This window comes from Lepisosteus oculatus, chromosome 16, assembly GCF_040954835.1.
Source record: "Lepisosteus oculatus isolate fLepOcu1 chromosome 16, fLepOcu1.hap2, whole genome shotgun sequence".
In the NCBI taxonomy this organism is placed as follows: Eukaryota; Metazoa; Chordata; class Actinopteri; order Semionotiformes; family Lepisosteidae; genus Lepisosteus; species Lepisosteus oculatus.
In genome coordinates this window covers 10,526,279-10,544,653 of record NC_090711.1, presented here as the reverse complement: position 1 = coordinate 10,544,653, position 18,375 = coordinate 10,526,279, and the positions used below count along the sequence as shown (strand labels likewise).

The window sequence follows — 18,375 nt, the reverse complement described above, 5'->3', positions numbered from 1 at the left end:
CCATGTTCATCATCCATCTTCCAATTCAGGATCATAGGGGGACCTGGAGCAAGCAACTGACATAAGGCAGGATACACCCTGGATGGGACAGCAGTCCATTGCAGAAGCCATGAGCCCATTGCTTGACACAAACATGGACACACACACCCTCACACTAGGGTCAATCTTCCAAGAAGCCAATCAACCTGCCAGTATGTGTCTGGACTATGGGCGTAAACTAGAGAACCTCCAGAACATACAAACACCATGTAGAGAGCACTCCAGGTCTGGAATTAAGCCCATGCCTCCAGAGCTGCAAGGCAGTACTGCTAACCAGTGTGCCACTGAGCCACTCCATATTAATCAATATTTCACTTTTTCTAAGTTCTTCAGAAAATCTACATGCAGGATGTTTATAGAAATTATTAACCTCTTCTAAGAATTGAATTATATTCTGGAATATGCAAATGTTGTAAATGCTGTAAAAAGCTTTTTCAATTAAATTAATGATTAGATTAAACACTTTTAGTAGGGTGGAGCTCCAGTAGCTATAGTACCAATAATAGGTATTATCTGCCGTATTCCTTTAAATCTTAAAATACCAGCTTCTTCTTTTATTAATTATTTTTAAAAAATGGTTCTTCATTGCTACCAGATCTTTGTGGATTTACAGGAGTTGTCGAGTTACAATTGGCACTATAAAAGGGATTGTCTAGCAAATACTCACTAAGACACTGAAGTCATAAACTATTTGTGTGGATCTACTGTATACAGTAGGCTATTTACCCATCCTAGCACTCCAGCACTCAATGTTCTTTCAATTTTCACAATGAAGGCCTGTTTTTGGAAAATAACTGTGCCAATACCCAGCCCTTCCAGCACTGCTCTTTGGACAGAAAGAACCTTTTTTGACACATTCTGGAGTGTAGAAATATGTCGACACTTATGACCTATTAAAAAATGCTGGGGGCTGTCACTGCAGTGTGGTTTAATGGAAGGTGGCAAGAATGGCCACAGGCTGTTAAAATTGCTAACATCACCCATTTCATGCACTTGCTTGGCTCCCTTAGTGCTAATGCCCACTGGCCTTTAACCAGTTATCAAACCTACTTCTGTTGCTCTTGCGTCCCTGTTTTTTTAAAACAAGTTTTTTTCACAGCACCTGTCCCCTTTCTCAGAATAGGCATACTTCCTCATGCAGTGACCTCTTGAAAGAATTGTGTGGGTCACTACAATTTAAGTTGAAGTTTGGCCATTTGGATGAAGCTTGGTTGAGCAGGATCCCGGATAGTAAAGGCCATCTATAGTACAAAATTCAGCTTGGGGAGCTGTGAGCTTGAATATTAATGCTGACATTTCATTTAGTGCCTCACTAAATAAAAAGAGACCAAAACCCAGGTCTTCAACACCAGGCTTCACAAACCCAAATGAAGCCTGGTTTCAAATGACAGAACTTGTCATATTAAGTCAATGTTACAGCAAAACATACTCTCACTTAAATATGTCCAATATCCAGTAATGCGCTCATTATTTCTTTTCACATGCTTCTTTTTATAAAGCTGAAAATGCTGCTAATTGTGGGCCTAAAGTCATCAATATTGTTAACTTTTCAGCTGGCTTTGTATTGTGTGATAGTCACGGTTCCGCGTGGGGTCATGCCCCCCGCCACCCGTTCCGTCCCCACATCTGGGCGCAAAAACCCAGGTCTCCGGCGTAACGCAACAGGTCACCTACCGCGTGAGCTAAAGGAGACCTCCCCCAGCCCAGGCAGCTGAGGACCCTGCTACGCGCAGTGAGGGCACTGACGTCACCACACTAGCTCCGCTACAATTGCGTAGGTTCTAATATTTGTGATAATTGTGTTTTGGCCAGACCGAGGTCCAGGGTCACATGATTCACTAAGCTATGACCGGCATAAGATGTGTCCTTCATTTAAAACTTCAGGGATTGCCAATGCTGAACAGCAAGAGAGAAATATCCAGCCTTTGGTCAAGCCAAATCTCATTTCCATATCAATCTGCTATTTAATAAGAAATAGCACCAATATTCTTTACAATATTACAGGACTACAGGTTCCCTGTAATGGAATGCAACAGGAGCCATATATCAGCACTTTTTGGCAACATAAAATATGTAACACAAAAAAAATCTGGTTTTACTTGATTGTACAAATGGGAGTCCTGTCCAGTCTTGACTGTCCCATCAATCTGTTGTCCATTTGTTTTTCAGAACGGCCTAAAACACCACCCCATTACAGGGAGCAGTTGTTTTATTTTTATCTGGAAAGCACTTTATGAGTAAAAAGAGTGCACTGCCTATTCAGCATTAACAATGACACTTAAAAGTCGCAAAACATGATGTTGATGTTGCTCCTTATGTGGAGAAATGAATGTTTTTATTATTTTGTTTTTCTTAAAAGAAATAAGTGAATGTTATAGATTACCAGAACATTAGTGCCGCACATTCTTATTCATTCAGGGTTTGTTTATCTACATCAGATACAAAAAGTACAGTTCAGAAAAGACAAAGAAACCACTGTAGAATAAACCAAAAGCAAATGGGTTATATTGTTTTATAAAACAGAAAATAAAAGACAACATTCTATGATATTGTACCATCTGGTGAGGAAAATAAAATTGAGTATTGTAATACAGAGTATAAAATAAATCAAGTAGAATTATGTTTGTTGCACACCAATATCTGTACAACATATCAGAGCACTAACTCCAATTATCCAAGATACAGTGACTATTTAACTAGAGACTACAGTTGACAACTCCTTGTTAATGCTAATCAGGAAGTGAATTAAGGACTTTACCATTAAGATCTGAATGGTAGTATGGTAGAATGCAACAGATGGAAATAATCTTTAGCTCTTGGGAAAATACACTTACAGTAAGTTCCTGGTGCAAAGAAAGTAAAATATTCAGGAAAATATTTGAATATACAGTATACTGTATAGATCTGTGAAAAAGTTACATTTTGTAATCTGATTAATTAAAATGGTTATATGAAATGAAGAAGCAGGGTTTAAAGAAATAATTGCACATAGGCAGTCTGAGTCACAAGACATTTTAAAAATATTTTAGGAAAACGCAGTGGAAAAGCATTTTGCTGTGGAAAGCAAAATGAACTTTTCCACAGTGTACAAGAGTACTAAGCCCCAACATTTTATGATAGACTTTCCTGGTGATAGGGTATTGATCTTAAATTAACTTTAATTTCTTGAGAGAAGCCAGGATAAGCCTGCTTGATTGGAAATTTTCCTTGCACTCCATCGTCAGCTTTCTGTGTTTTTATTTGATTCACTTCTGAGTATTTTTAACTTACAAATACAGCAATCAAAGCACACAGCTTCATCATGTCTTTTGCTCACCTACACAAAGACCGAGTTCAGGAACAAGCAAGAATGCGTTTCCCCTCCACCACCACCAATGTGCAGCATCCACCTGGATGATGCTGTCACGCCCCCTGCAGCCAGAGGGCGCTCCTTCTCTGTCCTGTCTCTCATTTCCGGTTCTTTGCTGTCCTTCCGGTGTTTCTCTCTCTCTGGGGCTGTGTATTTCCGGGTCTTTCAGTCTGCCTTCGCTCAGAATTGACGTTCGGATGTCCTGAGACCCGCCTAGCATCAGGTTGCCCTTCGTCCACTACCTGAGGGCATACGTTTCTATACGGCATTCCCTGAACAGCTGAGCCTGGGCTAACCCCCGTTTCGCCGCTACTCATAGGGTCTTTTTTGCTCTCCTGCCATTCCACGGTTCGTCCCTCCTGACATCCGTGACTGATGCGACAGCAGCCACAGTGCACCAGAACGCTCACCACACATCAGCTATCAGTGGGGAGGAGAGCAGAGAATGAAGCCAGTTCATAGATGGGGATTATTAGGAGCTCATGATCGGTAAGGGCCAATGGGAAATTTGGCCAGGACGCTGGGGTTACACCCCTACTCTTTTCGAGAAACACCCTGGGATTTTGAATGACTACAGAGAGTCAGGACCTCGGTTTTACGTTTACAGTACAGTTTACAGTTCCCCGTCACTATGCTGGGGCATTAGGTCCAACACAGACTGCAGGGTGAGCACCCCCTGCTGGCCCCACTAACACCTCTTCCAACAGCAACCTTAGTATTTCCTAGAAGGTCTCCTATCTAGGTAATGACCAGGCTCACACCTGCTGAGCTTCAGTGGGTTGCCAGTTGTGAGTTGCAGGGTGATGTGGCTGCTGGCTATGTATGCAGATGTGAAGATGATCTCAAAGGCACTGATCCTGCTACAGAAGGTGCATTCACCCTCCTGAAACCAGGATAGCGCAGGTTTCAAAAGATCTGGTCTTTTTTTTTGTATATTGGAGTTTGCCATTGCCTAGGGCTTGTCTGTCTTTATCTACAATTAACCATGAATGAATCCCAGTACGAGCACACCTGCACCCATGTAGGAGTTAGGTACTGTACATACAATAACATATATAATACATAACATTATGTATTTGAGCTTTTGTGAAGAAGTAATCTCCTAGAACCCTGACAGGGAACCTGGTGTTTTGGTATAGTGGAATGTGCAGCTGAGTGATGTATTTAAGCACCTGAGCAAGCATTCAACCTTGCAAATAGCCTTCTTTGAAGCCTGGCACAAGCAGAGCTTAGTTATACTGTCATACAGTACGTGCACCGGGAATGTGCTGGAAAAGGTATGACCCAGGTGGTTTTCATGTTAGGTTTTGGAGTCACATTAGGATTTGTTTGCTCTTGCTTGGGTAATAAGGCTTAGGGCCCTGGGCCAGGTGTTCCATCTGCCCTAGAGAAGGTGACAGAGAGAGTCAATGTGATCACTTCCAAAGCTCTGTGTTAGAATGCATGTAGCACCTTGTGTTCAGCTGGTGATAAATCAAGTCCTCTGACACCTGTTCTAGCCTAACTGCCTTTTTCTAATAGCATCCATCACTAACATGGGCAATCAATGTTAGGCTTCCTTGTGGATATTAACTATGACAAGATTAACTTGCACTGGTTTTAATTCACTGATGCAGCAGTGGCCTGTATCTAACAAGTAAAATGAATGTTACCAATAAATGAAAAAAACTCTGTTTCATTGGGGCTAGCATTGATTGAGTTCGCAGATTTGTAAGAAGAGGATGAAAGACAGTCATCTTCAATTCTTTCTGTGCAAGTTCAATATGGCATTTTATGACAGACAAAAGCAGCTAAATGTAAACCATTGTTTTTTTTCCTCCATTTTGGAAATAGCTTAAGACAAAATAAGACATCAACAAATTCCTGTTTTGACAGTTTGGGGGGGGTTTGAAGACTGATCCTGGCCAATATCTTTCCAGACATTGATGTGATCAGAACAAAAGGGAACCTTTTTTTTTCTTTGACTATGCAGTTGCACATTTTCTCAGCAGTCCTCACTCCCTAGGAGTTTTTGTAAAAAAACATTAATATTTGAAACTAAGGTATGATTTGAAAAGATTCCATGTAATTATAGGATTTAAGTTTAATACAGTTAAACTTAAGCAATACAGCCTGACACCCAGGAATGTATTCTGTATTACTGTATTTCACTTCTGAGTGCAAGTCGAATGTCACTACATGTACAGTATGTACTGTGACTGATGAAGTTGTAGCATTTCATTATCATCGCAATCAGCACTGAATGAATTCTCAAGAGATACAGTAACTTTTTGCACAAAGTTAAAGTAAGCTATTATTGCTGTGTGCCTGGGATGATGCTTCAAATGAGAAGAACACGATAATTCTTGTGTTTAAATAAAGTAGATCAGTTAATGCAGTTCATGTACCATTAGAAAGAGTGTGGATTTAAGACAACTGTGCGAATTGCAATGATTAATAAAGGACAGGAGCAATGCACCTACTGACACAAGAAAAGGCTGTTTTCTTTTGTGGGAATTTTCATTTGCTGGAAGAAGAATCTTAATTTTTAGGAAAGCCAGCAGACTACTGAAAGTGATAATTTATCTTTTATGTATTGTATTCAAGATGTTAACGATGCTATTCCAACCTATGTGAATAAACAGATGAAAATCTGATACATGTTAATACAATTTATGGTTTCAGCTAAAAAACAAAGTACATTTACTACCTTCAAGTCATTTAATCTTATGCTTAAATTCTTTTATTCCCTGCAAAACCCAAAGAGTAATTTGACTTCATCTGAGCTTCAAGATGAAGAGTCAGTGGGAGTTGTGTGTGTGGGGCAGGAATATTATTTTCTGACATGAGATGTCATCATTGGTTTTGAGATTTCACCCCTGCTAGACGGATGGAGCTTAAAATTATTATTTTCATCAGCTTCTGTGAAAAAATAATAACTACTGTGAGATTCTACCATTTACATGATAATAGATGTTATGGCAAAGTATACCCTCTCCCCTTTTTAGCACTTGTCCTGTTTGACAGTGTGTCCATAACTGAACTGGGTATGATCTGCTACCTTTGAAACTTGTCGTCATCTGAATGAGAACAGTATTTAGAATGATGGTGTGTATCAACCAAGAGACTAGGGCATTGAGCTTCTCTTAAAGGTTACTGTTGTACATCATGACATAGAAAGAACTGTTTTGTATATTATAGAACAGTGAAGTTCTTCGTATGATACTCATTACAGAAAACCAAGAAATACAGTATAGTTGTTTTATCTCAATTTTCCTTTAATTTTTCTGTTCTGTCCTGTTCCGTGTGTTGCATCCTTACATCATGTAAAGCAATGCATTTATGAGTGTATTTGAGGCCCTGCAATCTATGAGAATGGTTTGTTCCATTCTGTTGTTTAATGTTTCAAGTTACTGCAGAACTTACTGTATAAATGAATTCTCTTCAGACTTGCAGAGTTGATATGATTGGTATTAATGTAGCTGTATTAACTTACCTTAACAGAATGGTCTGTGGTTCATTTTCAGTTTTGACTAGATACTTAAGTCAGAGTGACAGGTTGACAGATCTTTTATGAGTCTAATTACACAACAAAAATATACCTGAACAACAAGAGACACCTGTCAGCCAATTATCCCAATATTTCTCCCTCAAAATAAATACTGTAAGTTTAAGAGTATCAGTATGTGTAATTGGTCGTTTGTTTAAGAGAGTATAACTAAGTTGACTTAACTTAGTAGTTGTATTTGTGAGTCATGTTTTATATTCATAAGCAATGATTATTTTTCATTGTACTTCTTAGTGAGAATCCCAGGTTAGACTTCACCGTCACAATACTCTTGGAAAGCATGGTCTGTGTAAATGTGTACTGTATGTTTATGCAAATGGAATTTAATTGAAACAAGTCTCAAATCCAGATCTTGAAAAAGTGATTGACAGTTGCAGGATTCTATAAACCACCCTCTGCTAAGAAATTATTACACTGTCATTTATCAGTGTCTCTTACCTGTGTGACTGAATTAGAGGAATTAGAGTGTGAGGAATTAGAAAATAAATAGTTAATTCATTCATTGAACATAATGAACATTAATGATGCTTGTGTGTTTGATAGGTTCATATTTAACAATCATCCTGATTCAGTTCAGTCAGATTAATTGACGTTCCAGAATGCATTCAGTTTTATGATACTGCGTGTTATGGAGGTACTGGGTGAGATTTACAAAATTCAAAGTAATAAGTCTTTGGTCACGATGGTGTTGAATGATTTTTTATAAAATGTTATGCTCATATAATATCCACTTCGTTGACCTACTTATTCGATCTCTCTTTTAAAAGAGCTCAAATCCCAGCTGCTTGGATGTTTGCCCTCATTTGCCTCTTCTCAAAGGGGGTGATAAGTCAGATCTTTACTGTTATAGACCTGCATGAACAGTATTTGCCAGGACTTTCAAAGATCATAGAAAAAAATGTAGTCAATGAATTTTTAGAGAGCTTTTACGTTTTTCTCTGATGTGAAAGCTGATTTTTGTTCTGGACATGGCTATGTTTTCAGTAATATTATAATGTCTTGCAAAAAATAGCGCCGCACATGTGTTCTTTATAGATTTATCTAAGTATTTTTATATCATAGCTCATGTATTTTATTAAAACACTGCAATTTATTGGTTTTGATATGAACAAAATATATTCTCAGTGTGCAAAATATTCCCCAGTTTGTTTCATAACCTGTTCCTGTGGGACAGTCTGTTTAACCTATGGGAGTCCTACAATGATTTACAGTAGTTTGGGCCCAATCCTGTTATCCAGCTGTATTAACAATGTTGTTCAGGCAATATGCAGCTCTCATACAGTATATGACAAAACCATCTAATAGCCACTGGATCCACTGCATCATCAACAATGACCAATTCTGTAGAGATATTTCAATATTTTTTTTTATTTTCTGTGATCTTAATCTTCTGCTAAAATTAAATTATAATAAAATAATTTCACCTGAACAATAACAAAGGATAAAAATGGGTGTTACATGTTGTTGAAATATCTAGGCATCTGACTGGATGGTGCCTTGACTTTCATAACTCTCTACATACAGTGCATATGAATACTTTCCAATCTAAAATATAATCTGATTTTAAAGTTCATTAAGGTACAGTACTAGTTTAAATGGTAATACCGTGCTTCTTGGATTATGAAGATGTTGCTTAAAATACAGGCTCCAAAACTATTTTGGGGAGACTTTATGTCTAGTACTTTCCTGCCATAAGGTTTACAGAACAACTGGCCCTCCTTCACATTGATCATTGTGATTTTTATTCTTTGTGCGATTGACCCTATCTGCACAGTAGATAAATGCTACAATAGCATGAGATAAGTTACAGAATTAAAATTTGAAAAACACTTTCCCATTGTAATAGCTGTAGGAGCAATCCTGCAGTTTAAGATGCCATACTTTATCAAACTGAAACCCCTAGGACCAAATCATTCCAATTTCCCACTGGAATGATTTGCAGAGTAAGATGGAACTACAGTATGTGACTTCATATCTGAGAGTGTCTTCAGTTTATGATCAAATCTTTTCTGACACTTGCTCCTGTTAACTCTGCAATGCACTGTTATGATATTTATTCTGGAAAATTGTAATTTATCCATAAATGAATTATGTAATTAAATGCCCAGTAAAATGTTTCCATTAAAACCCAAAATAGATCAAATTGCAATACAGTACAAAATAAATCATATTTATTCTTAAACTTTGAATGTCATCTTCATTTTCTTCTTCTTGGTATAGGGCATTTTGTAATACAATAGTTTAGATCAACTGCTGTTACCTTATGGCTTTCTACACAGGACTTTGAGGCAGTGTGCATCACAAAAATAGGAATGTAAGAAAACAAAATCCTAATACTTAAGCATGGCTCTGTTGAAGTTTTCTAGTTTGGTAGCTCTTCATTCCCAACATACAATGACAGGTGAAGTTTTGAGAAAATAATTTCCTTAAAATATTTATTGATTTTAGTTTTATTACCCATACATCTGCAAGTAAAGGTTGACATTGAAATTTTTACCAGCACTGGGGATGGGTGATACAAATTTTCAGAAACTATAGGCCCCTAATTAAAACAAAAATAATAAATAACAAACCAATAATTCAAGGCAGAAAACAAAGCTTAGACACGGTCACACTCACAGGTGTGGTAGGAACTAAACTCACTCAGGAACAGATGTGTAGGACCTCAAGAAACAATAATATCAAAATCTTACATTACTCATAGATTTCTTTTTCTTTAAAGTATGTTTTCTCATTATTGCTGCTATTTAACAAATACTCCTTAAACCTGCTAAAGAAAAGAAAAAGGACAAAGAAACAAACAAAAAGAGAATGTCCACACATTTCACTTTTCTATTTGTTCTGACTCAGAAAGCATTATAATAGAAGAGATGCATGGTTGTCAGCACTTTGATGAAACCGCAGATTCCTCAGTTAGTCTCTCTGGAAATTGGTTTATACAGTATATATATATTGTTTTCCCCATCCACCATCAAAAGCTGTAGTCTTTTATTTTTCAAATTACAAAAGTGTTCATAGAAAAAAAAACACATATATATATGGACTTTTTGAAGTCTCTTTAAGTCTAACACCATTCTCAGGTGGTAGACCAAAACTCTTTTTTTGAGTATAGTTCTGAATAAGCTGATTTTAAATGTAAAAAAGCAGAGCTGATGTACTGGATTTGCGCTTGGTGTCTCCCTCGGAAAATAATTTGCCTCCTTTTCCCCAAGTTTAGGTACTTGCTGTCCAAAGCAGTATACTGGCACCAACACCTCAAATAAATAAGTAAGAAAATAAGTAAATAAATAGATAAATAAATAACAAGTTTGGAATTGCAGAGTTATATTCTCTTTGGATTTCATTCTATTAAGTTATAAGCTTCCATAAGCTCCTAGAGACATAGCACTCAGACAAAACCAAACTATTCTAATACAAAAAGTACACATTACTTGTGTTTACAAAAATAAAAAACAACACAAAAAAAGATACAAAAGGCGCAGCACATTTCATTGTTTGGCAATCTTCAGGGTTTCCAAAATCAGTGAAATCCCCCTTTGCCGCTTTCTGACATGTCAACTTTCCTTGTAATTCTTTTCAACTACGTTTTTCATTTCAGTTATGAGGGTGTGAGTCCATTTCTGTGTTCTCCCTCAGGGTATTAAGCTGCCTATTCCCCACCACTTACAAAGCCTGCCTGTGGATGTCACACTTCTTGGATTGCTCCAGAACCACGTGGATTTGAAAAAACGCAGACGTATTTGCAGATTTCTTCCAAGGGGGTTAGGGATTGAGAATGGTGTGGGGCTGTTGGCAGGTTTTGGGGTGAAGGGGAGGTTGGGGGGGCAGAACTGGCAACCAAGGGTGCTAGGAGCCTTCTTCCTCAGGGTGTCCTGCCGCATAAAGACTGGCCAGCTGCCGAAAACGGGGCCCCCAGTTGGCAAGGTATGAGAAGTCCTGCTCTGAAGTGGTGGAGAGGGTATGGATGGAGCTGAGGGACAGCGCTGGAGAGCTGGAGCCCTCAAAGGCGTAGGTCTGGAAGGAGTCGTAGGGCGGCACCGAGAGGTCAGCATCGGCCTGCTCCACCTTCTTGCGGATGTACCCCCGGAACACGGAGAAGTCTGCTGGGCCCTCACCCTCACTGTTGTGGCTCTGGATCCACTGGGGTAGCGAGCGGAGGTCAGGCCCCGAGTCTGCCCCTTTCACCTCTGGGAAGTCATAGAGGCTGCGGAGGGCACTCATGTCATAGGCCTGCGTGTCCTGCTCTCCTCCACCTTCATCGTTGTACTTGATGACATTGTCCCGCATGTCCTCCTCATCCTCTGACATTCGCTGGCCCTTGCGATGGCGCTTCAACGTCAGGATGAGCAGCACCAAAACTGCAGGGGGCAGAGTGGAAGGAGAAAAAGCAAATCTCTTTTGAGATTAAATGAAATGACCAGCAAAAAAAGGGCATTTTCACTGTGTTAACATACAGTATCTATTATGTTTTTATGACACTATCATAACCATTAGTAATAAACTGACTAAATGTTGAATGGAAATATTTGCAAACCTGCCATCTTTCCAGTTAAAAAATAAAACAGTAAAATTGATAGTAATATTGGGAGTAATTAATATTGCAGGCAATATTTTGATCGTTAATGTTTTTAAAACATTGTTTGCCCCTTGCCCTGTTTAGGCAAGTATCGGAGAACCCAAGACTGCACACAGCAGATGGAAATGTTTATACTGTAGGTAAGCCTGGGTTTTGTCAAAGGGGTTTCATAATTATACTTTTCTCTTTGATTTTCACAATAGCTCCACCATGAAAAACATTCCAGGATGACACCCAGTTTTGTTTGTTTTTTAGTTTCCATCCATTGGAAAAACTCCCTTTAATGAATTTATGTAAGCACAATAGAGCCCAGACACAAATCAAAGTGTTTGAAGTTTTCTAGGCTAAACTGCACAAGACCAAAAATGGTTAACCTGGGCCTGGTGTGGTTAAAAGGGGTGGATGTATTTTGTAAATAAATCTCAAGACAAAAACATGTTGCTGCTTTTTCAAGGTTTGTGGTACACGTATCTCAAATTTCTCTTGATTGTGCCACAGCAGGGTTAAATTTAATTTGATTTTTTTTTTTAATTTACAGCCTTGATTTATATGTGTGGCACACAGCTGAGACTTTCAGTACACATTGAGGGATTCCCAAATGGGATCAGGGATTAAGATGATACTGAGAAATGCATTAAGATGGTTTGTAAATTTCAGTCTGGAGTATTTCTCTTTTAATTTTCATCTCCAGGTCTGGAGAATAGGCTTTTTAACAGACAATGCGAATGCTTGATGGTCTTGGGGGAAAGGGCATTCTGTCAATCTTCAATTGTCAAAAAAGTTCAATTTTTGAATGTGGAGAAAATTTATTTCCACCTCTAGTGTAAGATACTCAATAAACAATCAAACAAAAAAGACGAACTTTTGAAGGAAAGAATAGAGATTCAAAATGCAGACTGGGGTTCTCATAATCTACCAAGGCAATAGCACCTGCAGATGGAAATCTGTGTGGAGAAAATGAAGTAGTACATTTTGGAAATAAATCTTAACTGTTTAAGTGTTCTTTATTAATGTAGGAGTAATTATTATAGACATTATCAATACTTCACAATCACAATGTAAAACCAAAGTTTCAGATTATCAATTGAACATGAAACCACAATGTTTTGCGTATGTATTTTTCATAATTGTATCTTCAGTACTGCAGTCTAGAATTGTGTGATGATGTGAATGATTTGAATACATTTCAAAGTGAATTTAATACTTCAATTTTGGTCTACCTGGCCTAAGACCATTAAGAAAGGGCATTTTATTCATTGATAAATTGAATTTCTAGTTATTTCATCTAGTTAACTGAGTTAACTAACTCATCCAATCTGGAATTGCTAACCAATTTGCATCACTTCTAACTGATGTACTAGCACAGGATACTTAAAGAAATTCTGGTTACGATTTGAAATGCATTCTGTGTGGCCATGCTTTGCTTTCCTTGGCATAGACACAAAGAGCTCATTGTTAACATTGCAAACACACCCAGTAAAGCCAAGGAAACAATCAGTCCTGGTGCCAGGCTGTGAAAGCATTTAGCATGCCACAGCACTCACCAAATACTATGTGAGCTAGTGAGCTTTCGCTTGTGAGGCCTAATCTGAGGATTTTACCAGATGACCCACTCAGGACTTACTTTTCTACACTAACTACTATAGTTAATGCATGCTTGTCAACAATGCACACAAAAACCAATATGACAACCATATGTTGAATCAGTAGAAAAATAAATACTGTACAAATTATTTACTGTATGGCAAAAATTAAATTTCAGTAATTGATCATTTTAAAACCAAGCTGAAAATATTTTTTATACAGATTTAGAACAACATTTTACACGTTGTGGATTAAAGTTATACATTTAAATAGGATAATATGTAAAATTATTACCTTATGGTTTTCTTTTTTTGCAATAGCGTTTCAAAGCAACCTAAAGGACCACAAAGTACATTACAAAACGTATTGTATGCCCTCTTAGGATACCGTAAAGATATGCAAGTTAGAAGTAATGCATTATCTGTTTTCAGTCCACACTACAGCAACATCCTGAACAATGGTGAAGCAGTTAAGTGCGTTTTATCTGATTCAGAGTTGGCGGGATTTTTCTTAATTCAGCAAAACCTTCTAACTCACAACACAAAACACAAAGCTCTTTCTTCCTCTCCCTTAATTTATCATAATGCCAGCAGAAACATCAAAGACGCCAACAGTAATAATAATAATGAATAATTCCTTACTCTTATTTAGCACTTTTGTCGACACTCCACTCAAAGCAAGTACAGGTAATGGGGACTCCCCTCCACCACCACCAATGTGCGATGGCAGCCATAGTGCACCAGTACGCTCCCCACACATCGGCTCACATCAGTGGGGAGGAGAACAGTGATGAAGCCAATTCATAGAGGTGGATTATTAAGAGGCTATGATTGGTAAGGGCCAATGGGAACTTTGTCCAGGACGCCATTTCTTTTCAAGAAATACCCTGGAATTTTTAATGACCACAGAGAGTCAGGACCTTGGTTTTGCATCTCATCTAAAGGATGGGGCCTTTTTACAGTATAGTGTCCCCATAACTATACTGGGGCATTAGGACCCACATAGGGACCACATAGGGTGAGTGCCCCCACTAACATCTCTTACAGTAGAAATTCACTAGCTGACTGTGGGACCTTATAGAGACAGGAACATTTATTCTGAAATCATGTGAAGCACTATTATTGCACACAGAGACCACTCATCTAATTGTGTGTTTTGTTAGGATAATTTTATGCACCAATTTTAATTTAGGTTTGCCACAACAAAGGGTTTGAATACTAACGCAATCATGACTTTTCCATTTTTCTTTCCATTGAGTTATTCTTCTTTCTTTTTGCTTTGAACGTGTGGAGTATGTTGTGTATACAGTATAACACATTTTAATTGCTACTTCAAAGTGTCACAACTGCAAGCTTTAAAACAACAAAATGAGAAATCTTTCCATGTATTTGAATACTTTTGCAAGGTACTGTATGTAAGATAATAAAATCAATACATCTTAATAATGTTATCAACTTCAGTTGATTTTATTTCACTTCCTAAACTTAATTGTTGATGTTTCTTTTAATAATGGAGACTTAATATTTTGCAAGTAAAATAAGTGAATTCTGACTACATTTCTGACTTAGAGTAATGTATCAGGTTATGTTATAGATCATTACCAACAACAAGCCAGTTTTCTGTTATGGAATCCATTTTCAAAATAGCAGTTTGTCAAAGATATGTAAATCATCCAGTAAATTGCGATTCCCACAATTTAAATTGCAGCCATACTTCCATATCCTGATTCCTGTTTCTGTGGTTCCAGTGCCAAGTGTTCCCTGAGACACAGCTGTATTTTGTTGGCCCAGAATTCACGTTCATACCCTATAATCAGAATTGCAGATCACAATCATGCTTTCTGGCAGTATCCTGGGAACTGGAAATAAGATGCAAATCCAAACTTTGTCTCTCACAAAGTATTAACCTGCATTATTTTTAGTCTATATAGCCACCCCACTAACTTGTACAAAATGTGTAATGACAACCTTGAAATAGAGTATGGAACTACTGTAGGTATCTTCTTCCAAACAACCGTCCAGGGTATGCAGTCCCGAAAATAAAATTTCACCAGAAAGGAACTGCAGAGTGCCTATCTGGTAACCTTCAATGTGGTAACACACAAAATAGCAAATAAAGTATTAAAATGAAAGACCAGAGATAGTCACTTCTAATATTAGGAAACCAAGAGGTGTTCAACACTCTCCCTCCTACACACTCTTCCCAAAAAAGAAAGTCAATAATTATTTTTTACTAAATCCTGGTATAACAAAAGGAAATTAGATTTAAACATTTCATCCACCAGCAACAGATGTAATCAAGTTCCATCTTATCTTGTTCACCTGTTCTGTTCTGGTAATGTCCAGAGCTGATTTTCATATGGAAATAAACCTTTTCATACACTTCTTCAGTTCCTGCAACTACCTTTATAACCCTCCTTTCAGACTGCTCTATATAAAGCACCTCTTTGAAAACCTGAAGCTGTCAAAATTACATAGTGGCAGTGTGCCTTTGGTGATTTGATGGAACTGAAGTTTGAGTGTCCTCTTTTTCTGGCTGGATTAGAGACCTCACAGAGCATTTAAAGTTGGAAAAAATATATTGTTTGTGGATGTACTGAGAAATTTTGTGTTCCATGGGATCCCTTCTCATCCTACTTTGAAAACCTTGAAGTGTCAGTCATGCATATCTGACTTTCTTTGCAATTCTATTTTCATGTTTTTTTTCTTCCCTCTTTCTATTATTACTTTCTTAGAATTCCTGAGGAATCTTAATAGTCTATATAGCATAACACGGATTGTGCTGCACTGTTCCTCCAGAAAATTAATGAACAGTTTAGAAATATACTGTACATCAAATTAATCATATCCACAAATTGCAACATACTGTAGACAGCTTCTTTTAAAGAAGAAAGATCCAAACACACCTTAAAAAAGCCATAGATCTGGGATGAAAGGCAACAAACCAAATATGAATCTCTGGTATTCTGAGATCTTAAAAATGGTCCCCTTAAAAATTCTTATCTTAAAAAAGATAAAGCACTGGAGGATGCAATTAAATGGATTACATTGTATATTTAGAGCTTTCAGAAGGAGCAGTGCATTTACAGTACTCTAGATAGATAGTCATGACCATTTTCACAAAATGTGCTGTCCGCTGTCATACTGTAAGTATTATTTTAAATTGTATGTGTTAGACATACCAGGTACACCTACTGGTGTCCAATGTTCTTGTTCAGACAGGTTTGTGCTTTCCACTATTTCATCCATATCTCTTTCATTTTTTATATTGCCAGACTCATTGCCCAATTCTGACTGAAGAGGCTCTTCTGTAGCTTCTGAAATTAGAGGTCAAGTAACAAAGGAATTGTTGCAGTACCCTTTCTTAATTAAATATTTTATTAATAATAAGTAGTAGTGAGAAACATGCTAAACATTTTTCATCATAGCAGCGTGTATCCTGGGAGGCTATCAATAAATTTGGATTGAGATCCATTGTTCCAACTACATGATTAGACAATATTGTAACCTACTGTATAAGGAAGGAGATATTTTCTGCAACAATGGGACGAGAGCAGTCATTTTGCCAATGAAAATGCGGATGGACATATTGTTTTGCCCCATCAACTGTCCCATTGATGCACGAGGTTAATCTTACCCTTCCAGTTAACTGCAGAAAATATATTAACTAAAGCCCTGATGAATCAGGTCCCCCTTTCAGATTGCAGGAAAGCTTGGTAAGGTGTCTTGCTTTTAATGAAACCCTAATTACATAATATCTTGGGTATTCTGAGTAATTCATCATAGGCAAAAGCTAAATTGTCTGTGTGTGTTTTGCAACAGTTTGAAGATTACAGACCACCCAAACCCAGTGGAGTCTTCTTAGGTGAGTTTGCTGATTTTCTCTCATTCTTATCCCTTACATTTAAAAGGATCCTTATTCTAGGGGACTTTAATATACACATTGATTCAACCTCTTCCAGTCTGGCTAAAGACTTCCTTTCTCTTTTGGGATGCTTTGACCTTGCTCAGTTTGTTTGTACCCCTACACATAACAAAGGACACACCTTAGATCTAATTATTGCAAATGACTCCTTTGTCTCCCACTGCTCGACTTGATCTAGGCCTCTCTGACCACTTAGCCATTCTTTTCAATCTGGAATTACCTGTTTCTAACACTTCCCCCTCACGCTCTGTAAATTTCCGCAACTGGCGATCAATTGATCACCCAAGGTTTGCAAATTCTGTTCTGTCCTCCTTATCCTGTTTCTCTTCCTCTGACCCTCTAGAGGACAAAATACAGTTACTTGACAATGCTCTTTTATCTTCCCTCGACACCTTTGCTCCTTTAAAAACTCGAACCATCTCCTTCTCTCGCCCTGCCCCCTGGTACAATGACCATCTGCGTTTCATGAAGGCAGCCTCTCGCAAACTTGAGCGTAGGTGGCGTCTTTCCGGCCTAAATGTACATTATCAGGCCTGGAGAGATTACTTATCTGATTATAAGGTTACTATAGAGTCTGCTAGATCCACCTACTTCTCTCACATCATTGAAAATCACCAAAACAATCCCAGACATCTTTTCTCCACCATCAACAGACTGCTCAAGCCAAACTGCCCCACCACATTACCTGCCTCATCACAACTTTGCAACACATTCTTAGATTTCTTTAGTTCTAAGATTGACAACATCCGGCATCACATTCTCTCCACTACGGATATAATTTCCACACCTCCTCCCTTCTCATCCAACTTCTCTGGTTCCCGTCTCTCCAGCTTCTCTCTTCTTGACTCAGCATCCCTAAACAAACTAGTTACGCGCATGAAACCCACCACATCTATTTTAGATCCCATTCCCACCACTTTATTCCAGTCCTGTTTCTCTTCTCTCTGTCCCATTGTCCTCAATATAATACATGAATCCTTGAGCACCGGCATTGTACCAACGGTCCTCAAAACTGCTGCTATTACCCCAGTGCCAAAGAAGCCTAACATGGCTCTCGACAATCTTAACAACTTTCGCCCCATCTCCAACTTACCCTTTCTCTCTAAAATTCTAGAACGTGCTGTCACACTTCAGTTACATAACCACCTCATGACAAACAACCTTTTCGAACCCCTCCAATCTGGCTTCCGTCAACTTCACAGCACAGAAACCGCCCTAGTCAAAGTCACCAACGATCTCCTAATAGCTTCTGATTCTGGTTCTCTTTCCATACTCATCCTTCTTGATCTCAGTGCTGCCTTTGACACTGTTGACCATAACATCTTGCTTTCTCGTCTCGAGACTGTGTTTGGAGTC

General features: G+C 38.1%; 1 protein-coding gene across 1 annotated transcript in view; it reads right to left on the bottom strand.

Annotated features, from left to right (window-relative positions):
- Nucleotides 1–9,353: 9,353 nt before the first annotated feature.
- LOC102694707 (cadherin-22) overlaps nt 9,354–18,375 on the bottom strand; it is a 288,857-nt gene continuing 279,835 nt past the window's right edge. The window contains exon 13 of the mRNA XM_006639486.3: nt 9,354–11,293. Within this exon, the coding sequence (XP_006639549.1) occupies nt 10,782–11,293 (512 nt within the window). The 3' untranslated portion in view covers nt 9,354–10,781. The remainder of the gene's footprint in view (nt 11,294–18,375) is intronic.